We start from the raw sequence: 19,925 nt of genomic DNA, 5'->3' as shown, positions 1-19,925 counted from the left end.
CTCTCCACTTTACCCAACCCAAAAAACCTACCCTCAAACATCTGAAAAGAATGAAATACTCCTCCATTTAGAAGTGTAGCCTCCCAGAACTACTGTGCTATATTAAAAATCAGGTTTAGAGGCACAGAATTTAACTCTGTCCCAGCTGTTTTGCAATTGTGCTTGTTTCCTTCTGGAAAAGCTATCTATATTTAATATAAATTATATATTATCTTAAGACAGCGTGCTTGGAGACGAGCACAATAGCCTCCTTGAGCTCTTTGGCATACAAGATGAATTAATCCAAACACCTCCAGCTGATAATATAGTAGGTGAGTTTCTTGTCTGTTACATCTTCTGTTACAGTTCTTTCCTTCCCCCATCCTTTCTCTTTTTTATGCTGCAAGAAACTTAACACAGCTACTTCTTTGAAATCTGTTGCACCTTCTGAATTTCTTCAGTCAGCCTTTGCACTGGTATGCCTAATGAATGCAGAAATTAGATATCTAGTAATGTAGCTGTGACACAGTCAAACCAGAATTAAGTATATACCTTTTTTTCTTATTTTAAAATAAGCAGAGGAGACTTGACCCACATCAAGATGTGACTGTCCTGGGTATTTTTAAAACCTCCTGTCCCCACTGTAGTTCTGATCCAAATCAAGTCATTATGCCAGAACTTTTTTTATCACCATTTGGCTACAAATTGATTACTTTTTGGAAATAAAAACTGCAGATGAGAGGCCCTCAATCCAGATTGGGATCAAATAGGATGCAAAGATTTCAAGCTTCCTACATCTCCACCCCCAATAGCTAGGATCTCCTATGGCCTATGTGTATTCTAGCTGCTAGATTTATCTTTGAAATACGACTTGATTTGGCCCACAGCTATATAGCAAAACAACAAAAGTGATTGTGACTTCTTACTAATAAATAAGTTTACTGTGTCATAAAATTTCTTGAGGTTTATAAAATACATGATATGTTATTTTCAGTTGCCATATATAACAGTACATGAATGAGTACAGAGAGCTAAGTAAGAGAGCCAACATGGTGTAGTAGTTTGAGCATTGGACTACAACTCTGAAGACTAGTGTTAAAAAAAATCCCTATTCAGCCAGGAAACCCGCTCAGTGATTTAGACAAATCACACTCTCTCAGCCTAAGAAGAAGGCAAAGGCAAACCTCTTCTGAACAAATCTTGCCAAGAAAACCTAGCTAAGATCAAGTGTAGTGTAGTTTGCTTTAGGGTTGCCATAAATTGGAAATTACTTGAAGGCACACAAGAAAAACAAGGAATAGGAAATTAGGCTCAAATGAAAATTAAGTGTATGTTCAGTCTGAAAATTCTGTTTGCAACTTAAGGATAAGGAAGGTGATCATTCACAGCACAACTAATTGATGGTCGATCTGGCATTATTAAGTTTTAATAAAAAGCTATAGTGGAAGTCTCAGAAGGTGAGCAGGCCTTTTTCACTTGGAAGAATTTAAGCAGGGGCAAGATAATAATCTTTTAGTGATACTGTAGCCCCAGCCTGCACTGGCGATCCTACAGTGAACAAGGGGTTGGACTAGAATGATCTCCAAGGTCCTTTTCAGTACTGTGATTCAGTATTGTGAATCTGATTATTTTCAGATTTGATTAATATGTTCTCTCTAGGGATCCCTAGATCCCCAGAGAAATTGTGCTGGAAATTGACCATAGAGTTGTACTGGAGGATCTAGAGATTACTAGGGAAATCACTACTCCAGGGATTCATAGGTCCTCCAACAGTCAACTTTTGGCAAATGTTGACCATGAAGTTGTGCTGGAGGACCTAGAGATTCCTAGAGAGGTGATCTCTCAGGTGAAATAAACTAGTATTTCTTTATTTGCATTTTTTCCACTTTCACAGAGGTGTTGGACCCCTAATCCCAGCAAATGTGGAGGGTTTACTTTAACATATAGTCACTTCTCTCTCGTATAATTCATGTGGCGGGCTTAGATATGTCCCAAGTTGTATAAATTCCTCCTCTCACCAACCCAGAGGATGCCTCATTGGGTACTTACCATGAAGGTTCATGCTGGATTGTTGAGAGGAGGAATCCACCGCCTCCCATCATGACTGCTCAATGGTAAAAGGTACAATGGATTATCTCTTGCCTTTCATTTTCTCTTCGAAATTCTCTGTACGTAATCTTGGCTAGAAAGTGAACTGGTCGCTCAGACGGCCAAGTGGGAAGAGTAATGAAAGTCTGTTTTCAGCTGTCATGAGACTGTTGTTCTTCCTTACTGTCTCTGGGTGGTGATAGAAGAACCCCTAGTTGTGTGGATTCATTCTCTCAATAACTCAGAATGTACCTGCATGATAATGTTGCATTCCTGGTAGTCTCCTATCCAAGTACTAGCTACGCCCAATTTTGCTTAGTTGCCAAAATTGGATAACATTAGTGTGTTCATGGCACTAAGATAATAGACAAGTGAAGTTATTCCAGATAACACTCATTTAGCACATTAGCTGTGATTTAGACTTTTAGTATTTGCATACATTTTCACTGTACTGTGGATTGGTGTTTTGTAGACCATCCCACATCTAAGGAGGAAGCAAAAAGTCACCAACTAAATGAAACAAGATTACTGTCCAATAAAGAAGAAGGCTTTGTGCTTGAACCAATTGATAATTCAGGTTAGATTTACCAAATTTTTCTTTTGAACAAAAACAGAATAGCACTTTAATGACAAATACAAAAATGATTTTACTTTGTTTGTACTTTCCATCAGAAATTGTCTCTTTTTTTACCTCTTAGTCATTCTCATATTCTCAGAAGGGGCTTTACATCTGCCCCAAAGTCTTGTCACATACTGTGGCAGAAAACTAGAACAAAAATAAATACATTTTACAACATTGTGTCAACTGAAGTGTTGTAAACAATGTCCCTAAGTGTCATGCTCAGGAAAAGTTTTGTTCAGAAGTCCAGGATTTCAGAAGTAAAACCAGAAAAGCTTTATTCAGAAAATATAGATGTTCATCACAGATGTATATTGTCAGGACTGAGAGTCCACTGTTAGTACAGTTTAATAAAAGTATACAATAATTGGAATTTTGAATGACCTGACACCCCAATTCCCTTCTGTTTTCAAGAGGGATCGGTTCTGCCCCCCTCAACTGTGAAAATGAAAAATCATGATATTCAAGCCCCATTGGCTTGAATGGTGGCACGCACCCCATTTTGTCTGTCGCCGTTTGCAGATTCCAAGTCTGCAAAAATGGAGGGGCGACTGTAAAACCAAACAGACTGTTTTCTGCTTTCCCCCCATGTTTGTCCCTCATTCCTCTTCATACTATCCATTCTCATGGGACTGACCATGAATCTCCAAGCACACACTCCCCTCCCTTTTTTTCCATCGGCTTGTTAACCACCAAAGGGACGTGAGCAACAGCCCTGCTAATTAACTCGTGACTACATGTCCCATTAACCATATTGGTAGCACATAATATGTTACAAGCAAGCAGGCTAAAAGCAGGCAATGCTACCCCATTTCCTATTAATCATGGCAGGCAAGCTGAAAGACTCAGCTCCTGACACCAAGTTTCAATCTCCTGCCATGTACAGGTTTATTTTAAACAAATGGAAATATACAAAAAAGACTGGATCAAGAATTGTCCCAGAAAATCTATTGTATTGTTTTTGTTACTTTTTTCCTACACAAGGAGGGCTGGTGGTTATGCAAAACTAACAGTCCATCTCACGTGGGCATGTGTTTTCTCATTCTGGTGTTTTTTAGTTCAGAGTGTTTGGATATTGTGCAATCCACAAGCATGCCTCCGAACATGCACTTTTATACTCATCAATACATAGGCATTTTCATTAGGCTCAAAAGATATCTCAGTGGAGTTTTTTTATTATTATTTGTATAAATTAGGGCTAAAATAGCTACATTTTTTTAAAAAAAATTTACATATTGTTTGAATTTTCTAAATGGCCAACACAGCTATCCCTGCATATATACTAAAGTTTTGTTAGCATTGCAAAAATAATTGCAGCTATGTGAGATACAAAGCTGTGCTTATCATATGCTTAGCATTCATTGGGTTGGTCAGTAACTTGTGGCTTGACTGTTCCTTGTATTTAGCTCTCATAAGGAAGCAAAGAGGTAAAAAGAAAAGGAAATTGCTTGTTGATGCAGTGAAGGAGATAAGTAAAAGTACTATGGAAAATCAGCTTATGTACTACAAGGACACTATAACTACATTGGATATTGCACCTCCAACAAGGAAACTGATGATTTTGCAGGAAATGGGTGGTGTGGATAAACTTCTGGATAGACCTGCCCAGCTTTTAATTAATGAAGATTTGCAAATGGTAAATGTTTGTGATTGTTTATAGGTTATTTTGTATTTTCTGAATATCCAATAGAAACTTTATATGTTGATGGTATTTTTTCTTCCTGGAAGGTGGTGGTAGTGAAGATGATGGTAACCTATTTTTATACTCCACATATCTCCCAAAATTGAGACTCAAGGTGGCTTACAAATTAAAGTAATTACACTATAGTTTAAAAGATACAAAAGATAGCACAAAAATAGAATTTAACTATAAACAGCATTGAGAAAATTTAAAACATACACTTAAAAAGGATAAAAAGCCATCAAAATGATATAATTTAAAACAATATAGCACCCTTTAAAAAGCCCTTTGCGTAAAAAATTTCAGTTCTAAAAATCTTTCAGAATAAAAAATCTTCATCTGTTGATGGAAGGACAGCGAAGAAAAAGGCATTGTAATCTCTCCCAGAGCCGGGGCAGCCACTAAGGCTGCATCTGCACTGCAGAAATAATCCAGTTTGACACTGCTTTAAGTGCCTTGACTCAATGAGATGGAATTCTGGGAACTATGCAATCATAGAATCATAGAGTTGGAAGAGACCACAATGGCCATCCAGTCCAATTCCATTCTGCCATGCAGGAACTCACAATCAAAGCACCTCCAACAGACGGCCATCCAGACTCTGTTTAAAGTCCTCCAAAGAAGGAGACTCCACCACACTCCAAGGGAGTGTCTTGCATTGTTAAACAGCTCTCACTATCAGGTTCATCCTAATGTTGAGGTGGGATCTCTTTCCCTGTAGCTTGCATCCATTGTTTCGTGTCCCATTCTTTGGAGCAGCAGAAAACAAGCTTGCTCCCTCCTCAGCATGTCATCCCTTCAAATACTTAAACAGGGCTCTCATATCACCTTTTAACCTTTTCTTCTCCAGGCTAAACATCCCCAGCTCCATAAGTCACTCCTCATTGGACCTGTAGGTTTCCAGACCCTTCGCCATTTTGGTCGCCCTCCTCTGGATACTCTCTAGCTTCTCAATATCTTTTTGAATTTTGGTGCCCAAAACTAGACACAGTATTATTCCAGGTGAGGCCTCACCAAAGCAGAGTAGAGTGGTATGATTAGTTCCCTTGATCTAGACACTATACTCCTGTTGATGCAGCCTAGAGTTGCATTGGCCTTTTTAGCTGCTGCATCTGTGGACTTTATCACACTGGGGAAAAGCCGGTATTAAAAAGACATTGTCCCGGGACATTGGTGCAGTCGCAGCAAAGATTTTCCCATGACGCTGCAATTAGAGACAACTTTTCCCAGGAAAAACCAGGAATGTTCCAGCAACAAATCATTCACGGGGAAATCCAATGAATGATTAGTTGCTGGAACATTCGTGGTTCTTCCTGGGATAAGTCCTCTTCAAGCACGATGTGTGGAAAATCTTTGCCACAATCGCACGAATGTCCCAGGAAAATGCCTTTTTAAACCACTGATTTTTCCCTGTGCGATAATGTCCATATTGTTGACTCATGTTCAACTTGTGATCTGCTATAGGAACTATAGTTTGTTGTGGCACCAGAGCTTTGCACCAGTGTCAAACTGGATTATTTCTTCAGTTCAGATGCAGCCTGAGAAGGCCCTATATTCTGTCTCCATAAACAGTACCTGTGAAGGTGGTGGAACTGAAAGAAGGGCCTCTCATGAGGATCTCAAGGCCCAGGCAGATTCATACAGCCTTCTGTCTGTCTCAGCTTGGCAGAGACAGTTCTGATTAATCCTTTGCTGTCCCACTTTTTCAGCTGCTTTTTACAATTCCCCGTTTCTCTCTCCTACTACTACTACTTTCCCCCTTTATTACTAGCTTACTTCAGTTCAAAGTGCAAAAATAAATCAGCACTCAAATAACCCAGCACAGGGGAGAAGAGAGGAGGGGAAAGAATTTTTCACTTCCCAGAAGGTTCAGGCAAAAGCAGACTGCTGTAGCTTCGCCTAACTTGTCTGTTCTTCCTCATCAATAATATTTATCATCTTAACCACATTCTGAGGGTGCTTGGCACATTTTTATTCCTGCAATGTTGGAGAGTATGTTAATATGGGGATAAGCAGCCTGCCAGATAGCCTGGGCCCTAGCTGTATAGGGTTTTATAGATCATTGTAAACCAAGACTTTGAACTGTGGCTGGAAACAGACTTATGGTCAGTGGAGCTGGTGCAGTAGGGGAGTCGTATGATCCCTGTTAGTGTAGCTACTTAACACTCTCTGATAATGCTGACATTAATATCATTTTCCCCAAAGTTGTCATTGTTTATACTCTAGTGGCACCAGTAGCAAATTCATGAATACATCATTTTTCAGTTGATAAATTTCTGACATTAAATGTGTTCTCTGATAAAGACTGGGGTGTCTGGATTGCCTAGCCTTGCAAAAAAAAAATTGTAGTCTTGTAATAGGTCTGTTATATGTATTACAGTTTACATAGATTTGTCCAAAAAATAAATAGTTTGGGGCTCTAAGTTGAAATGGTCTGAGAACAAGACAATATATTTAGTTATAAACCGGACATTTCTCAGTATCTACAGTATCATTCTACAGCAACATAGGAACAAAAAAATTAAGCAAGATTATTGTCATACTGTATAAATACACACACATTATCTATCTATCATCTAATATGTGACCTGTGTTCTGTTTTTTCTCTTCTGAAGCTTTTGCTTAATAAGTAGCATGAAACTTGTATTCCAGAATTGTATAGAAAGAGATATGTCTGTATTCTTACAGCTGTTTAAAAGAACTATCAGGAATAGAAGAAAAAAGTTGCAGCAAGAGGTTGAAGTAGATGAAAGAAGCAAAGAACAATATGCCAAAGGTGAGAATCTAGAATTTTGCACATTAAAATTGTCAAGAAAACAAGTCCCTTTTTTCTCTTTCAAGGAGTGAGGGGAATGTGATGCTACTTTTACGTCAGTTTTTCCAGTGCTACACATTCAGCAAGGCAAGGGTATCCCTGCAGAAGAAGATTCTTAAATTTGCAGGGCACATCATTATATTATTACACAGTCCAGCATTACTAGATGTAGTGGTTTGAACATTGGACTACAACTCTGGAGACCAGGGTTCAAATACCTGCTTGGCCATGGAAATCCATTGAGTACCCTTTGGCAAGTCACATTCCCTCAGCTTCAGAGGAAGGCAAAGGCAACTCCCCTGTGAATAAATCTTGCCAAGAAGACCCCAGGATAGGTTTGCCTTAGGGTCACCATAAGTTGGAATCAACTTGAAGGAAAATAATAACTGTGGGATAAAACTGCTATAATTAAGAAAATAGAGTTGGGCCAACGATCAAAATCTGGGTGGATACAAAATACACTTATCTTCTTACACCAACAGTGCCATCCTTTGAAACAGGGCTTTTGGCTCTACTAAAGTTAATGGCTATTATTCACCCACTTTCATCATGAGGTAAACCCTTTCCCCCACCTCAATAATAGCAGTGACTTCCTGGTCTGCTCATACTTCAAAATGTTCTTGAGCACAGCAATATATTTTGTTTTCAAAGTGAATTTGTACCATTAATTTGTGCAACTAAAATTATAGGTAGCCTTATTGCTCCCTGCTTCAAAAATGGTAGGGCTGCTGCTTGGTCAAGTGAGATGTTAACGTCTTCCTTTCCTTTTCAACAGTATGATAACAGTCTTCACTGGAGCTTTTTCTGTTGTGCAAGGGGGTTGATTGGCAAAAGTAGACAACTCACAGTCCTTAGTCATTGATACAGTTTCACACTCACTTCTTGCTCAAGGAGTTCAAAAATACGACTCATGTTCAGCGAAATGCTATGATAGAATACATCCAAAAATGTCTCATAGGAATGGAGTCTTTTTGCCTAAACAAATTATTTTAAAGTAACTGGAAATCATTGGAAAGAAATATTTCAAGGAATTCCAGAAAGGATGTAAAGATGAGTGAGCTGCTGGATTACATTCTAACAGTCTTTTGTTGTGAAATCGATGGCTTTCATGGCCGGCATCTATAGTTTTTTGCAGGTTTTTTGGGCTATGTAGCCATGTTCTAGAAGAAACTCTAGAACATGGCCACATAGCCCGAAAAACCCACAAAAAACTATAGTCTTTTGTTGAATTGTCACCTTGTTCTTTCTCATGCTTTCCCCTTTTTTACCAAAATAATCACATGCTTGATAATGTTTTCTTTTTCTTTCTCTTTTTAGCAAAACAATTTTCTCCAAAATGGTGTCATTTTTGCAGCAAAGCAATAATAAATGCTCCCAACATACATGTATTTATTAGTTATTGAAAATACAAATTAGGCTTGACCATGGTATGTGGCCCTCAGTCTAGATACATCTTGGTTCAAAGGGTATGTGTGTGTTTAATAATAAACAGTAAAACCCTCGGGAAAAGTCAGTTGTGGAAAAGCTGTGTGAATGGTCCCTGTATCTCATTGATATGGCAATTGATTGACTGGTACACTTTAATAAAGACCATTTCCCAGACTGGATAAGAGGTCAATAGTAATTTTATTTTGTGATTTCATTTAATTGTCAATACAGAGCCAATAGCAGAAGATTCAAGTAATTCGCAGGACATAGTTCATCCAAAAGGTCTAACGATTTTGCAAAATGACAGAGATGAAAGAAATAATAATGATATAAAATTTGAAACTACAGTAAGTATTTTTAGTACAAGTTAGTATTGCTGTGCTAAGGAGTGTTTCCATCAAGACTATACTAGAACATCAGAATTGATCCTTGTGATATTTAATTCTGTTTCCAGATAAAAGATAAAATGGCATTATAAGAAAAAGTTACTTTGAAAGAGTATTTTTTAATAATGATGGTTTTGCTGAAATTATTTTTATAATGGGTTACTAAACTATACCTACTATCCTCTTCTTACAATCAAATCTAATAGATCCCATTTTTAAGCTTCTCCATCTCCCATTTAACCAATGAGCTAGTCGAAAAAGCTTTGAGGTCATACAATTAAACAGAGAAGTGCTGTCTAACCTTAATTATGCATCTGCTGCTGAGTAAGGAACATATGGGCAGCACTAACAGAACTGAGAATTAAATTTTCTTTGCTAATACACCTATTCCTTTTCTCTGTTTCATATACTAGGAAGCTGTTGAAATTGTTTCTGGTTTGTCTGACGGTTTTTGCGCTGACTCCTCTGTAAAACGAGAATCTGAGACTGAGCAAGCTGCGGTGGAAAGTGTATGTCTGATTATTTATTCCAAACATCATTCATTAGACATTGTTTCCAAAGTGGTCCTATGGTTCAAAGAGAGCCAGTGTGACATAGTGGTTTGTGTATTGGGCTTCTTGTCCTAGGGGACCTCAACATCCCCTTCGAGGCTAGTCATGCTCTAACTGGTGCGGCTCGGGAGTTCATGACTACCATGACTGCCATGGGCCTGTCCCAACTGGTCTCAGGGCCCACGCATTCTGCTGGTAATACACTAGATGTTGTTTTCTGTACGGACATGGAGTCTCCGTGGGCAGAGGTAACGAATATCTCTGCCCTGTCATGGACGGATCATTTTCTGGTCGAGGCTAGTATCAAGGTGACAACCCAGATCCCCCCCGGGGGTGGCGGACCTATTAGAATAGTCCACCCTCGAAGGCTGATGGAACCCAAAAGGTTCCAGGAAGCCCTAGAGGGCTACCTGGTTGGAACTGACGGCGATTCTGTTGATGCCCTGACCAACACCTGGGATATTGATCTCTCCAGGGCTATATACAGTATCGCTCCCAAGTGTCCTTTTCGGCCCGCTTCCAACAAAAAGCCCTGGTATACGGAAGATCTCAGGGCAAGGAAGCGGACTGCGCAACAACTAGAGCGTAAATGGCGAAAACACCAGCACTTATCCGACAAGACACTCCTAGAGTCTCTTTTGAAGGCCTACGGAGTGGCAATTGGTGCAGCTAAGTATTCGTTCTATGCTGCACGAATTGCGTCCGCTGTCATGGCCAGCCAAGATCAGCTCTCGGAGGATGAGGAGGAGGATGAGCCTCCTCCAGAGCAAGGGCTGATTGAGGCAACGCCAGGTGCTGTTCCTGCCCTGCCAGGTCCCAGCTGTGATCCTCCAGCCCCAGAGGAGGAGGTTCAACCAGGTCCTAGTGCCAAAGAGAGGCTTCCTTCGGTACCACAGCCTAGTGGTGAGTCTGGAGACGAAGCTTGCCTGCAGGTGCCTTCTTTCAAAGAGAGAAGAGCCGAGAGTTCTTGCAGACACAGATCACAGAGGATTGCCGAGAGGCAATTAGCCAACCAGCCTCAGGTGGCACGAGGGAGAGTTTCCCTTACTTAAGTGGGAGAGAGACTAATGCTGGTTGCTAGAGTTTATTGCATGATCTCTCGGCGTGATTGCTGCTAGCACTAGCTCCTAGTATCTGGATTCTTTGTTACCTTGACCTTGGACCGGACTTCGTTATCTCTTGGCTGTTTGACCTTGGACTGTTTGACCAACGTTGTTTCTCGGTATCCTGACTTCGGCTTGACTCTCGGAACCTTTGGACTTCTGGAATTCTGAACTCGGCTTGTTTTCTCGGACTGCTCTCAGACTGATTCCTTGCAAGGTCTGCTTTACTTTCACTTCCACTGTGCTAAGGCTCTGTTATCGGCTACTGTCAAGTGTCTGCTGGCAGCATTCCCGGACATCCGCGGAGTCGCGTCCAGCAGAGCTGTTCAGGGTGGTGAGAGAGCTTACCCAACTGGCTCCCCCCCTGAACCCACTATTGGAGCCATCTAAAGCCTGCTGCGACGAGTTTAACAACTTCTTCGCGGATAAAATCTCTCGGCTAAGGGCTGATCTTGACGCTGTTATTGGTTCAGAATCGAGAGTAGAGGCGTCCAGAGCTTCCGTGGACTCAGTTATACTGGATCAGTTTGAGTCTGTTAGTACCGAGGATGTGGACAGGATCCTCGGCAGCGTTAGGAAGACGACCTGCTCTCTCGATCCCTGTCCTTCATGGCTGGCAGTCCAAGGGGGAACGGCGTCAACAGAAATGTTGCGTCGTATTGTCAATTCATCATTCAGGGAGGGCCGTTTTCCATCTAATTTAAAGACGGCCATTGTAAAACCTTTATTAAAGAAGCCCTCCCTTGACCCCCTAATTCGAAATAATTATCGGCCTGTGTCACTGCTGCCATTCTTAGGGAAGGTGATCGAGAGGGCGGTTGCCTCCCAGCTGCAGAGGGTCTTGGAGGATACGGATTATCTGGACCCATTTCAAACCGGCTTCCGGGCGGGCTATGGGGTTGAAACTGCCATGGTCGCCTTAGTCGATGATCTCCGTCTGGGCATGGACAGGGGTAGCGTGTCCCTGTTAGTGCTCTTGGACATCTCTGCGGCCTTCGATACCATCGACCATGGTATCCTTCTGGAGCGCCTGGGGGAGTTGGGTATCGGGGGCACTGCTCTGCAGTGGTTCCGTTCCTACCTCTCGGGTAGATTCCAGATGGTGGAGCTGGGGGACTGTCGCTCCGATAAGAGGGCCCTTACATCTGGGGTCCCTCAGGGAGCGATTCTGTCCCCTATGCTATTTAACATTTACATGAAGCCGCTGGGAGAGATCATCCGGAGACACGGGGCACGGTGTTATCAGTACGCTGATGACACCCAAATAGTCTTCTCTGTGTCTCCGACTGATGCAGTGACTAGGGATGGCATCTCTCCGCTCAACGCCTGCTTGGAGTCAGTAATGGGCTGGATGAGGGAAAACAGACTCAGCCTGAATCCAGAGAAAACGGAAGTACTGGTGATAGGCTCCCCTGGTCCAGGGATGGAAATTTTTTCACCTGTCCTGAACGGGGTCACGCTCCCTGTAAAGGACACTGTTCGTAGTCTGGGGGTGCTTCTGGACTCGTCGCTCCACCTAACTTCTCAGGTGGATGCGACAGTCAGAGGCACCTGTTATCAGCTTCGGCTGATACACCAGCTGTGACCCTACCTGGGCCGGGGGGAACTTGAAACAGTGGTACATGCACTGGTAACCTCTCGACTCGATTTCTGTAATGCGCTCTACATGGGGCAACCCTTGTACCAAACTCGGAAGCTTCAATTGGTTCAGAACATGGCGGCTAGACTGGTTACGGGTACCTCCAGAGCCAGTCATATAACACCGGTACTGGAGAGGACCTACACTGGCTGCCAATTGGCTTCCGGGCGCAATACAAGGTGTTGGTTATAACCTATAAAGCCCTAAATGGCTTGGGCCCAGGGTACTTGGAGGACCGCCTCTCCCCATACAATCCGCCCCGCACTCTCCGGTCGGGTGGGAAACAGCTTTTGAGAGTTCCTGACACGAGATATGTGATGTCTGCACATAGGGCTTTTTCTGCTTCGGCCCCGCAGGCTTGGAACTCTCTCCCTGTTGAGCTCCGCTCAGCCCCCTCCCTAGAGTCTTTTAGAAAAAACCTAAAGACTCATTTTTTCCGCCTTGCTTTCCCCCATGTCCCTTAATTCCACTCTTCTCCTTTATGCTGTTGTAATTGTAATGTAATGGATGTCTTTGGGGTTATTGCTGTTATTAGTTTTAATGGTTTTAAAAGGTGATTGAATGATGGATATTTTTATTGTTGTATATTATTGCTTAATGTGGGGGGATTTCTTTTATTGGATTTGTTGTATCATATTTTAACTGATTGTAAACCGCTGTGATCATTGGAATAGCGGTATACAAATAAAGATTCATTCATTCATTCATTCATTACTCAGCTGCAGAAACCTACAGGGTGACCTTGGGTAAAATAAGTTACACTCTGAAAGGAAGTCAGTGACAAACCCCCTTTGAACAAATGTTGCCAAGGAAGTCCCTTGATAGGCTTGCCATAGGGTCGCTGTAAATTGGATATGACTTCAAGGCACACAACAACAAAAACAACTACCTATGGTTTGAAGGAGAGATTTTCTCCTCTATGGATTTTTTTTTTTTATCATAGAGTTATAGTGCTATAGCTCAAAAGTACCATATCACAGATGTGTATTATAACTCTTTTTTAAAAAAATTAAAAAGCAAGAAAAGATCGGTCTTGGAGTTAAAAGAGACACACTCAAGAATGGCAATAGCATGTTGTAGTTGGTACCAAGAATTGGCAAAAATTGTCCAGAACAACAGAAATGTCATTTGGATTTTTTTAAAAGAACAAGATGTACAACAAATCCCATAACATTTTGAGGAGCAAAATCTGGACTGTGGCACTGGAGCAGGGGCTGCTGCCCTTCCTCCCCATACTAAAAAGTCTGCTCATCCGACAAAAAAAGTACTGTATGTAAATACAAGACAAGTTGCCTGATGGGGTGGAAGAGCAGTGTTGCCAATTTCCAGGGAATTCCCAGGAATCCAGGGAATTTAATTAATTTATTTCCCGAGATTTTGACTGAAGAATAATAATAATAAATTTTGGGGGATTTTGGGGATTTGGGATTTTGGTAAAACATTCCGGGGAATATCTTCGAGGCTTGTTGGCAACACTGTGGAAGAGGCTCTCAGGAAGAGGCTATTGTTTTTTATTATTAGCCACCTCTCCCCATGGATCGAGGCAGGGAACAACAGACCAACAAATATACATCAGCTAAAACATACATCGGTTTAAAAGAACAAGAAAGGCACATATGCATCAAAAGAATCTACGTTTAAATTCATCATTTAAAATTTACAATTTAAAAAATAATCTGGATAGGCCTGTTGGAAGAGATTAGTCTTCAAAGGATAGCATCATCCAACCAGCAATATCTCTTGTTTTCATCAGATCCAGATCTAATGGCTTGAAGGCATTAGATGAGTGGAAATGGACCAAAACATATTTACTATTATTGTGTTTATTTATATATAGTAGTCTATAAATATAGCACTTTATAAATTACAGTTATAATAGGTCCTCACCCCAACAGTCCTACAATCTGAAACAGGCATAGGAAAAATACAAATTATAATTTGATGTTTACTATTGATCATTGATTAATGTTTTGATTTTATTTAGGTCTTTTTGTCACTAATTGAGTTTAAACATTGAAAATGATTTTTTAAAAAGATACTGAATTAAAAAAATAAAGGAAAATAAGATATAGGGTTTCTTTTAATAACAGTGACTATGATATAACTGTAACTTTATGTGCTGAGTTCTGCTGACACTCTTAAGCAACCATATTAAGGTGCTGTTAATTTAGTCACTAATTTTGTATATGCAGTTAATGAATTATATGAAGGACTGGCCCATAATGAAATCTTGAAACCCTGATGAATAGGAACAAATGGGCAGGAACTTTCTGGACTGCCTCTGAGTCATGTCATACTTCTAGAGGCTAAGATTATTCTCCATTTAACCTCTAGTTGGGCACATATAAAGAATAATTTGACATGTTAATCTTTTATCTAGGAATTTCAAGGGAGTAATATAGAAAGTGAAGAAAAAAGAAGACATAAGAGAACTCTATTGCTTTTAAATACTTTCCGGGTAAGATCTCCTTACACTCTTCAAAGGCAGACCCTGGTAGAGCATATTACAGTAGTCCAAATGGGATGCAACCAAGGCATGTACCACCAAGGCCAGATCCAGCATCTCAAGGAATGGGTGCAATTGGCACACAAGTTTTAAATGTGCAAAAGCATTCCTGGTCACTGCAGAGGCCTGGGCCTCCAGGTTCAAATCTGAGTCCAGGAGTACCCCTAAACTGCGAACCTGCGTCTTCAGGGGGAGTGTAACCCCATCTAACACAAACTGGATCCCTATTCCCTGATCTGCCTTCCAACTGACAAGGAGGACCTCTGTTTTGTCTGCATTAAGCTATTGTATTGGCCTCAAGCCCTACTTGTGGGCTCTCCAGAGCCGACTGCAGTTAGAACAGAATGCAGGACTAGATCCAACAGATCTTTCTTACAGTCTTGTGGTCCTTTTACCCTATCCCTATCCCACCCTGTAAGTATTGGTCCAAAAACACTGCCAAATAGTCCAGCCTCTGTCGAGTAACTGCTTACTATCATCTTCCCATATAAAGCTAATTTCACTTCATGTTCTCTTGTTCTTATGTGCAGCATATCAACCAGACAGGAGCAAAGTCTTTCAGTCTTCTAGATCTCTGCAAGAACCAGAACAATAAGGAAGTTGCAATCACATTCTGCAGTTTGCTTGTACTAAAGAAACAACGAGCCGTTGATGTGGCTCAGGCTGCTCCCTATGCTGACATTATAGTAACAAAGGGCCCAAAGTTCCATATTTTCTAAAGGCTAGAATAATCTTCCTTTAATTGTTGGCTGCTCCAAATGATAGCTGAACTCTGTGTTTTGAAAATACTCTAGAGTGACGTCATTTGTCTGCTTCTTTTAATCACACTGCTAATAGTTCTGCAGATGTAATTCCTTAAGAAAAGGACCAAATAGTTCGCAAATATTTTGATAGCATAAACATTGGCCGGTTACAGACCGGCACTTTAGTGCGTGACAAGCACGCACTAGGGTTACAAAAGGGCGGTGCTTCCGCACCGCCCTAACCCTAGTGCGTGCTCGTCACGCACTAAACGGCGGCGGCCCTTCCATACGGCCGCCGCCGTGAGGACGTCACGGCCGCGCCGCCTCTAGACGGGGTGGCGCGGACGTGACGTCCTTGCTCCGCGCCAGGGCGCTTAGTGCGCCCTGAACACGGAGCAGGAAGGAGCTCCGTTTCGGAGCTCCTTCCTGGTTTAGTCCACTGGGCGCAGCCTTCAGACGGCTGTGCCCAGCGGACTAAAAGAGAAAGGGGCCAAGCGGCCCCTTTCTCCTTCTCCCTGCCGCCGCGGGGTGTCCTTGGGGCTTGATGCCCCAGGGACACCCCTTTTCAGGCTGCGGGGAAGCGGCGTTTTGCTGCTTCCCCGCAGCCTGAAAAGCAGCGGATCGGGGCCTCAGCGGCTGCCACTCTGCACTCTGAGGCCCCGATACTCCGCGGAAAGGGGCAGGTCCAGACCGCCCCAAATGGGCGGTCTATAATCTGCCATTGTTTTAGAAATAAAAATTCAAATTGCCAGTTAGGAGAAATGCTGATTTTTAAGAAATGTGAAGCTATAATCTTTGGAATCGGTCCCCTGTTTTATGCTGCTTTTCAGAGAAGATAGAAAGAAACCAGTTTGGCTATTTTTCTGGTCTTTGCATTGTTTATATGGTTAGCTAACATGGTTTCCTTTGAAAAGGCAGATATCAGTACCTGCTAGCAAACACCTGTGGATCTTGTAAAGTTATAGTCTTCTGGAGCCATATATTCCTTAAGAGTTTTAAGTCTGGATGGTGCTTATTGCAGAGATTAGATGCTTTTTTCTGCAGTGTACCCTGTTCTCTTCAGCTCCACTCCAAACCCTGGTTGATATTGGCTCCATGTGTACACAGTCTCTGTAACAGCTTTGTACTGATGGCATAAGTTTCTGTCAAGGGGGAGCGTTATTGTTTCCTTGCCCCACCATTTATTGTGTATTGGAGAACTTGAAAAATTGGAAGACAAACTACTATCCAGCACACGCCAAGGCTGTGGAGACAGATTATGTTTTTCAGCAAGCTGAATGGTGTATGACAGAGCCATTATTGATTATGGTTGAACACTCATTTCATTTTCTCTCTTCTGTCGTCTTTGCTCTGGCAGGGTGTGTATATTTTAGAAGCACTGGAAAAAATAGGAAAACATATTTGTGGCCAGAGATGAGAATGGGCTGGGGAAATACAAATGGCATACAAGTAAAGCTAAAAGGAGTCTCTGTTTTTTGTTTTCTGGAGAAATGGGGGAATACAGTATCCAGTTTAAAATTCTTTTTAACATATAGTTTTATAACTTGTTAAATTATGTGTTCTATTTAAAATGCAAAGTTAAATGTAATGTTCTATTTGTTTTTACTTCATTCTTTTTTCTAAGATATTCTGACATATTTATTTCATTAAATAAATGCATTTTTTTACATCTGAAAAGTCTTTAGAATTGTGTTTTATTCTTAACTCTGCTTTTCGCACATAACTTGGACAGATGAATATTTAAATCATGGGTGGACTGTGTTTGGGGGACTGGGGCCACATTGGTCCCTATGGAATCCTTGGGGTTGTATAAGTGTGGGGGGCTTTTGAGTGGCGAGAACAGTAGATGGAGGAAGGATATCCATACACACTTACACCTGTTTGCATATCCATTCATTCTCTCTTATATGTGCACATTCACACTAATACCCAGGGGTCCTGCATAAACCATAAGGGGGGAAGTTAATGCCTCCCTCCTTTGAGGTCTGACTGTTGGGGAGAAAAGTATTAACTGCCCCCACTCTACCAGTTCTCTCTCCATTACTGTTTGCAGCAGAAAAACAGCAGTCTTGGTGAAGATGCAGAGGAATTCAACCTTGTTGTTGTTGTTGTTGTGCCTTCAGGACATTCCTGACTCTAAGGTGAATCTAGCACGGGGTTTGCTAGGCAGAACTTGTTCATAGGGAGTTTGCCATTGCCTTTCTCTGAAATTGAAGTGTCATTTGTTTTTATTTAAGCATGACGATGTGACAATCATCTCACTCACACCTCCATGCACATTTCTGTGAGCTCAATTGCTCACATGTACAAGCATTCAAATTAAGATGGAGTTGATGATGTGAACCCCTTTTTTGGTATGCAGCTTTTTATCCCGGGTCTATTCACATTGGTTATTCACACTACCAATGATGTGGATCTTTTAAAAAAACTTTGAGGGGGGAAACCTGATATCAATTATCCCAGATTAAGTGGTTTTTTGGCAGCCCCCTCCCCCCAAAAAAACTTAATTGGCTGCATTTGGGATGCATGTAAACAACAGAGATTTAACCCAGATTCACCCTGGATTATTTTCACAGTGTGTGAGAGTGTGTGTGTCTTGCCCAAAGTCATCCAGTAGGTTTTCATGGCTGACTGGGGATGCGAACCCTGGTCTCCCAGTGTCAAAAGTCCAACACTCAAACCACTACACACCAACCTCACATCTCCCAAAATCCTGATGATTATTATGATGATGATGATTATAATTATTGTTGTTTTCCTGTTTATAATAGCAGGAGGAAAACATCAGTTGATTCCCTCCTGCCCAAGCGATGGCTGGGGAGTAAGGAATAGGTGTTTGGTTGCCCACATGTGGTTTGAGTCATTGAGGTGAGGAGCAAATAGCCATAATATGCAGTAGAGGAATTCAGACACATTTGCTCTCCTTGTAACAGATTTCATTGTTTTCCTGTCATCTTTCATTAGAACATACCAAAATAAAGAGTAATTGATCTGCCCATTACATTTCACATAATCTGGAACCCTACAGAGGGTTTTCTTTCTGTCGCTCCAGAGGAAAGGACCCTGCTCAAGTAATTGAAATTATAGGAAAATTATTGTAGTGTATTTATTTTTAAAAAATCAAGCTATCCATGTCTTTATGTCTGTCTAATGTTCATAATACTTGGATTGCATATGGCATTCTGTTTGGAGATTAGTGCTACAGAAATGTATGGCTGATTGTGGAAAGTTACATGCGCAGTGGACAAGAGATATGTGTACATATGTGTGACACATGGGAATCCACCAGTCAACTACCCCAAAAGCTAGGAAAGTCCAAGCTTTCAGTACGAAATTATTTCAGTAACCAACAGGGTTGGGATACAGCCTGGAATCTGAATCTGACATTTTGCATTGTAATGCTTACTTTCTTCATTAATGATTGTATATTTGAATGCACACAAACACCCATCACCAGGTTAGTAATGAAGATGAAAGAATACTCAAGAAGATCTGGAACATGCAAAGGAAGGCAGCACAGTGTGAGATACAGACAGAGAAATCTCACCCTGTGACACATTGGGACACGGGGAGAAAAATGAGCATCAGTGAGAAACAGGAGATGGGAAACCAGCAGGAGGCAAGCTGGCAATGAGAAGGAGAGTGCCCTTGAACTCAGCGACAGCTAGAATAATAGAGAAGCTGTAACACTGTTAGATGGACTGGAAGAAAGCACTGAAAATAAATTGTAGGGGATGGCCCATGCTTACAACACTATTATGTTGCCCTCTTTTGCAGGGTTCCCTATTGAATGATCCTTTCCTACAGATTCTGCTGAGTTCTCACAATAAACGCCATGCTACAAAGAGCTGTGGGAGATGGATGAATGAAGTGATCATTCTCTAGATTCTGGAGGGTGAGATGAGTCTCAATGTGTGTTGCCCCAACTTGTAACATTTCAGGTTTACAAAGGAGCTTATCTCACGCACATTTAACCCAACTGCACCCTAACAGGATGCAGCCAGGATGCGGGAATTATTGCACATAATTCTCCCAGCTCTACCAGCCGAGTGAAACCCGGCTGCATCCAGGTCCCAGGTGTGCTTCAAAGGCCACTTTTCAAAATCGGAAAGCTCCCCTGGCTTTGAAAAGTGGCGCCCAAAGTGCTCCTGGGACCCAGGATGCAGCCGGGCTGCATTCAGCCGGTAGAATTGAGAGAGAATTATGTTCAATAATTCCCGGCTGCATCCCATGTCCTGGCTGCATTGCATTAGAATGCAGTTAGGTTAAATGTGCGTGTGATAAGCTCCAAAGATTCTCCAGAAGTGAGTGAATGAATGAATGTCTTGCCCACATTGTGTAGGAGGAGAAAGTAACTGCTGTCTTGGTCTTGCTGGAAGAAAAGGGT

The 19,925-nt window shown here is 41.6% G+C and overlaps 1 protein-coding gene across 5 annotated transcripts in view; it reads left to right on the top strand.

Moving 5' to 3' along the window:
• Window positions 1-17,166, top strand: part of RAD21L1 (RAD21 cohesin complex component like 1) — a 39,488-nt gene extending 22,322 nt beyond the window's left edge. For 4 of the 5 annotated variants that reach the window (XM_089513506.1, XM_089513507.1, XM_089513508.1 and 1 more), the window contains 8 exons: window positions 219-311; window positions 2,540-2,644; window positions 4,093-4,322; window positions 7,056-7,143; window positions 8,842-8,957; window positions 9,410-9,505; window positions 14,670-14,747; window positions 15,326-17,166. In XM_089513506.1, the coding sequence (XP_089369632.1) occupies window positions 219-311; window positions 2,540-2,644; window positions 4,093-4,322; window positions 7,056-7,143; window positions 8,842-8,957; window positions 9,410-9,505; window positions 14,670-14,747; window positions 15,326-15,514 (995 nt within the window). In that variant the 3' untranslated portion in view covers window positions 15,515-17,166. The remainder of the gene's footprint in view (window positions 1-218; window positions 312-2,539; window positions 2,645-4,092; window positions 4,323-7,055; window positions 7,144-8,841; window positions 8,958-9,409; window positions 9,506-14,669; window positions 14,748-15,325) is intronic. The other variant, XM_089513510.1, reaches the window with a different exon arrangement.
• Window positions 17,167-19,925: the final 2,759 nt, after the last annotated feature.

Source organism: Sceloporus occidentalis, unplaced genomic scaffold, assembly GCF_023333645.1.
Source record: "Sceloporus occidentalis isolate IW3139 unplaced genomic scaffold, rSceOcc1.0.p SCAF_3, whole genome shotgun sequence".
Lineage (NCBI taxonomy): Eukaryota > Metazoa > Chordata > Lepidosauria > Squamata > Phrynosomatidae > Sceloporus > Sceloporus occidentalis.
The sequence above is the reverse complement of the archived record's forward strand: the minus strand, read 5'-3'. Positions and strand labels throughout refer to the sequence as shown.